Source organism: Cebidichthys violaceus, unplaced genomic scaffold (genome assembly GCF_023349555.1).
Source record: "Cebidichthys violaceus isolate CVI_PGR_0920_01 unplaced genomic scaffold, fCebVio1.0.p SCAF_11, whole genome shotgun sequence".
Classification (NCBI taxonomy): Eukaryota; Metazoa; Chordata; class Actinopteri; order Perciformes; family Stichaeidae; genus Cebidichthys; species Cebidichthys violaceus.
The window spans coordinates 977,649-984,004 of record NW_027176274.1 but is presented as its reverse complement, the minus strand read 5'-3'; the positions used below and the strand labels follow the sequence as shown (position 1 = coordinate 984,004).

General features: G+C 45.2%; 1 protein-coding gene across 1 annotated transcript; it reads left to right on the top strand.

Moving 5' to 3' along the window:
* The first annotated feature begins 1,089 nt into the window (after positions 1-1,089).
* On the top strand, positions 1,090-2,010 carry LOC137890061 (olfactory receptor 13C2-like). Its single transcript, XM_068734160.1, has one exon. It carries the CDS (start codon positions 1,090-1,092, stop codon positions 2,008-2,010), a length of 921 nt encoding a protein of 306 aa, XP_068590261.1.
* The last annotated feature ends 4,346 nt before the right edge of the window (positions 2,011-6,356 follow it).

Sequence of the window (6,356 nt, the reverse complement as noted above, 5' to 3'; positions counted from 1 at the left end):
CCGAATCCTCGACACACAATCATCCCATCAAACACGTCCTTTATTCAGTCTTTCCTGACTTTTGGCAGCACCTTTGGTCTTCCCTTCAGAATTTGCTCTTTTTTATGTCGATTGCCCCCCCAACAAACAGTGAAATGAAATATCCGCCCTTGAAGACTTTTTAATATATGTTTGAAAAGGATGTGTTTGCATGTGATGTCAGTGTGTCCTGAACTCTGTGACCTCAAAAGTGTGCAACACCAAATAATGGAAAATTTCAAATACTAGAAACACTTGATACATTTAGAAGACTGGACTTGGGTATAACTTGGCAACACGACAGTCCAACACATGTAGTCTGTTTGTGACACACCGTATCTCCCTTTGGACCTTGTGTGCACAGGTTGTTGTTCTCAGTTCTGGAGAACAACATGATAAAAGTGCAGCAGCTTCCTCAGTGTGCTCTAGGTCAGGGGAGGATGCAGTGTATTTACTACACTGATGCAGAGACTGTTGACTGAATGTCTTTATGACTTTATGAGCTGAAGAGACCACAGGACTGGTATGAACACTATTAACGGTATATTTTGTTGATAGTTGTTGATATATGTACTATGGATAAATTCCATAAACTGTGAAAGCTTTTCAAACTGGTTGATTGCAGTTGTGACTTTGTCTGTGAATAATGTTAATGTTTTCCCTTGTGAGCCTTGGTAACCTGGATACATCTCTTCTCCATTCATTGAACTGAAATATAATATGTGAACAAATGTTTGGTTGCTTGTGCATTTAGTCAATGAAATACTGACATGTTTCCCTCTTGTGTGTGTTTTAACATGTCTTTTTTAACTATGTGTTAGTTATGCTGAATATGATCAAGTTTGAAATATGCAGTGAAGTTGTTTACATGTTGGCAGCTTTTCCTTTGCAGAGTGTAATGAGCTTCATGGAGGCTGAAACAGTCAGATAAAAACAGGCCACATTTCTCTGTTTGTGTGTTTGCTGGTGCACATCAAGGTACGGATGACTGAATCAAATCGTGTGATGCAGGTGGTATGAGACTTCTAGTCAGGCACCTGTTTCATCCATTAACATTTAGTTTCGTCCTGAATGGATAATGAATTAAATGTGACATATATAACTTTTGGTGGGCATGTGGAAGTGAACAAATATGGATTTCTGTACTTTGTAATCATGTTTACAGCATATATTCTAATAATCTGCAGTAATTCTACTATTGTGTGCATTATAGTGATTCACAAAAACCTCCATGAGCCTATGTACGTATTTATTGCAGCTTTATTAATCAACTCTGTTCTTTACAGCACTGCTATCTACCCAAAGCTTCTGATTGACTTTTTATCTGAGAAACAGATCATATCTTACTCAGCCTGTATCTTCCAGTGGTTTATATATTACACTCTGGCTGGTTCAGAGTTCTTGCTGTTGTCAGTCATGGCCTATGACAGATATGTGTCTATATGTAAACCTCTGAAATATCCAACCATCATGACAAAAAACACTGTTAAAATCCTCCTGATCTTAGCTTGGATTGTGCCTGCCTGTCAGATGTCAGTGCTGATACCGGAGAGTGCTTCTCAAAAACTCTGTAGCTTTACTTTGAAAGGAATCATTTGCAACAGCACAGTTCACAAACTTCACTGTGTGAGATTACATCTGCTAAACATATATGGCTTGATCGTGCTTGTAGATGTGGTACTCCTCCCTTTGCTCTTCATAGTTTTTACATACGCAAAGATTTTTATAATAACCTATCGAAGCAGCAGAGAAGTCAGGAGCAAAGCTGCACAGACCTGTTTACCTCACCTGCTGGTTCTAATCAGTTTTTCTTGTTTGGCTACGTATGATGTTCTTTTACCTCGACTGAATGCTAATTTTCCCAAAACTTTACAATTTATATTGAGTTTACAAATAATTTTGTATCATCCTCTCTTTAATCCGATCATATACGGACTGAAAATGAAAGAAATTTATAAACACCTGAGAGGATTGTTCTGCAAAACGGTCTAATGCAGAAGTGTCTCAATCTTTTTCCAGTCAAGGACCCTTAATAAGATGGAGAATATACTGGAGACTCCCTGCATGTCCTTTGAATATAGTTATGTGAAAGAACAACACAGGAGAAATGTATTAGACAGATATTAGACATGTGATTGTAAGAGTTAAAGAGTTCTTAAATTAGAATGTAATCTATATTTTTAAATATAAAATAGATATACTTTATATTTGATTCTATCGACACTCTGAAATGTTTGTTTTTGATGAACTTTATTGACATCATTGTTTCTGGGTGTCTCGTTAAATCAACAGCGTTGACAGCAGGAGCGTGTGCTTCTGTCATTTGGTGCCCTGAGAGGCAAAGTGGAGTCAAATTCTATCAGGAGAGACATTAACAACATAAACCACACTGCTGTTGCTGTCAAACAATAATCACTTCTTTCATGATACTGATGAGTTTTCTCTTTGACTTTTGTTTTTCAGTATATCAAAAACGTGGTTTTGAATTGTATTGTGAAAAATTAAAAAGAATAAATCAAAGAAAGCATTTTGTTATTATTACCACTATTTGTAGACTTTGATCATTTACAGTGTGCAGCTGCCTCATATTCATGAAAACAAAGAAGCCTCAGATGGGTAATCAAACACTCAGTGTGAAGATAACAACGAGTCTGAGCTGAAGGAGGTTCTGGTGAACCTGCATGAGTTCATCTGGTTTCACCAGAATCCGACCCGGTGGCTCCGATGACGAGCATTAAGAATAACTCTATAGAAACAGACCATCTTCTCTCTGATGGTCTTTGTACTGATGGAGGTCTGATAGAGGATCAGCACTACACTGAGACTGGTTTGTATAGAGGATCAGGACTACGCTGAGACTGTTTCATATAGAGGATAAGGACTAAACTGAGACTGGTTCAGGACCAGATAGAAGATCCTCACAGTCACTTTTTACATTACATTACATTACAGTCATTTAGCGGATGCTTTTATCCAAAGCGACTTACAATAAGTGCATCAACATTGGTATTCAAAAGAACTACTAGTCACCAGAAGTCATAAGTGCATTTCCTTTTCCAAACAAGCATCTAAGAGCATGAAGCAGAGCATAACTCAGAGCCAAAGTACAGTGCAGAAACAAAGAAAAACAGTTAGTGCAATAAGTAATATGAATACAATAAGTGAAACAAGCTAGTATGAATACAATAAGTGCTGAGTGGAAGGCTCAGGGTAGCACTTCCTGAAGAGGTGGGTCTTCAGCCTGATGAAAGATGGGCAGCGACTCTGCTGTCCTGACGTCAGTGGGAAGTTCATTCCACCACTGTGGGGCCAGGACAGAAAACAGACGTGACCGGGTCGATCGGCCGCCAGGACCTCTGAGCAACGGGGCGACCGATCGCCCCGAGGCAGCAGAGTGAAGTGGTCGGGCAGGGGTGTAGGGTTTGACCATGGCCTGGAGATAGGAAGGAGCTGTTCCTTTCACTGCCCTGTAGGCTAGCACCAGAGTCTTAAACTGGATCCGAGCTCTTAGAGGTAGCCAGTGTAGAGAACGGAGAAAGGAAGTTGTGTGGGAGAACTTGGGGCGATTGAACACCAGGCGAGCTGCAGCTTTCTGGACAAGCTCCAGAGGTCTGATGGCCGACGCCGGGACTCCGGCGAGTAGAGAGTTGCAGTAGTCCAGGCGGGAGATGACAAGAGTCTGGAGGAGAACCTGCGCCGTCTCGTCAGTGAGGAAGAGGAGAATCCTCCTGATGTTGTAGAGCAGGAATCTGCAGGAGCGTGTAACGGATTAAATGTTTGCCGAGAATGACAGTTGGTCATCCAGGGTCACACCCAGGTTCTTTGCAGTCCGAGTCGCCGTCACCACGGTATTATCAATGGTGATGGACAGGTCCCGGTGCGGGCAACCCTTCCCCGGGAGGAACAGCAGCTCGGTTTTGTCTAGGTTGAGCTTGAGGTGGTGTGTCGTCATCCACTTCCAGATGTCAGCCAAACAGGCAGCGATGCGCGTCTCCACTTGAGTGTCACCGGGGGGAAATGACAAGACCAGCTGGGTGTCATCGGCATAACATTGGTAGGAGAAGTCATGCGAGCGAATAACAGAACCCAGAGATGTTGTGCAGAGCGAGAAGAGAAGGGGGCCCAGGACTGAACCTTGCGGAACCCCCGTAGTCAGCATGCGTGGTTCCGACACGGCCCCCCTCCAGGTCACCTGGTAGGATCGACCCGTCAGGTAGGATGCAAACAGGGAGAGTGCAGAGCCTGAGACGCCCATCCCCTCGAGGGTGGAGAGGAGGATCTGATGGTTCACAGTGTCAAACGCCGCAGACAGTGACCCACTTTGAACCCGAACTGGTGAGGGTCCAAAAGTCTGTTTTGGTGGAGATAGGAAGACAGTTGGTTAAAGACAGCACGTTCAAGTGTTTTGGATAGAAAGGGTAGAAGAGAAACCGGTCTGGAGTTCTTGACATTAGAGGGGTCAAGTGATGGTTTCTTCAGAAGGGGGGTGACTGGCAGTCTTGAAGGCCGTGGGAAAGCATCCTGAAACAAGAGATGTGTTGATGAGGTGGGTGAGGAAAGGAAGGAGTTCAGTTGCAATAGACTGAAGAAGAGGGGAAGGGATTGGGTCAAGGGAGCACGTGGTGGGGCGGTTAGACGTAACAAGGTTGAGGACCTCGTTAGGGGAGAGAGGAGCCAGAAAGGGTAAGATGGGGTGTGGAGATGGGAGGGAAAGCTGTGGGGGCAGGATTGGACAGGGAGAGAGGGGCTGAGGTTTGCCTTTTCTCCATTTACGCTCAGCCTCTCTTAGGCTCCGTCTATCGGTACGCACTGAGTCCGACAGCCACGGGGCAGGTGGAGTTGGGCGTGCAGGCCTGGAGGTGAAGGGACAGAGTTTGTCCAAAGAAGAAGTAAGGGTGGAGAGGAGAAGATCAGTAGCAGTATCAGGGGATAGGAAAGAGAAGGATTCAGGGTCAGGGAGAGCAGAGGTGACAGAAGAGGAAAGATCAGCAGGGGAGAGGGAGCGGAGATGACTCCGGATAGAAACCATGTGGGTAGGTGGAGGAAGTGATGGAGCAGAGGATAGGGAGAGGGAGTAGGACATGAAATAGTGGTCAGAGAGCTGGAGGGGAGTGACAGAGAGGTTAGCAGTAGAACAGTGCCTAGTGAAGATAAGATCCAGCTGGTTGCCGGCCTTGTGGGTAGGAGGAGAAGAGGAGTGGTAAAGGTCAAAGGAGGAGAGGAAGGAAAGAAGAGGTTCAAGCTTATCGGTCTGGATGTTGAAGTCACCGAGCAGGATGAGTGCCGAGCCATCGTCATGGAAGTGCGAGACTAATGTGTCGAGCTCCTCTAGGAACTCACCAAGAGGCCCTGGTGGGCGATACGCAACAGCAATGGTGAGCTTGACTGGATAAGTGACAGTAACAGCATGAAATTCAAAAGAGGATGGGGAGAACTGAGGAACAGAGATAAGAGAGTATTTCTATTTTGGGGAAATTAGCAGGCCAGTACCACCACCCCGCCTCGCAGCTCTGGGCGTGTGAGAGAAAGAGAACACATCTGACAGAGCTGCGGTTGTGGTGGTGTTTTCTGGTGTGATCCAGGTCTCAGTTAGAGCAAGAAAGTTAAGGGAGAGCAAGGAAGCGTAACCTGAGATGAACTCAGCTTTCGGCACTGCCGACTGGCAGTTCCAGAGCCCCCCCGCCACCACTTGCTCGCCCCGAGCTGAGAGAGTAGGATAGATGAGGTTAGTGGGGTCACGGCTCCTGAAAGCTACCCAATGTCTACGTAACCGCCGGGCAGAGGACCGGACAGAAATAGGATGCAGACACACGCTGAGTACACGCTGGAGAAGTCTTAGCTTGACGAAGTCGGGATTGAAAAAGTCGGCCTGTTGCCTTTGTTTGCCAGACGCTTGAAAGCTGACGCTTCCAGCAGTGGTTAAGTACAGCTATCTACTGATTGCTCATTGTCTGCCAGGAGTGGAAGCTCCGCCTTTGCAATCAGCAATCAAGGCTTGCTCAAACAAGCAGAAACTTACACGTTAGTCGTCTCTCTTATGGGTCCAGATGTGGTGATCATAAGTGGAATTGTATAATACGCATATACTGTATATACAGTGTCAGCAGCAAAACTTGTATAGACAAAACATATTACCAAATAAATAATCACAATGTTGACAATGAAGAGCTGAATGCTGTGAAATATAATGTAATGTAATGTAATCCTCAATGCAACGGAGGATTCGCTACTAGACAGCATGTGTTGAATCAGCCGGTGGCTGAAGGAGCTGCACAGAGCTGCCAGGGCATCCCGCATGGGGTGGGAGGTGTTGTCCATCAGGAATGAGAGCTTAGCCA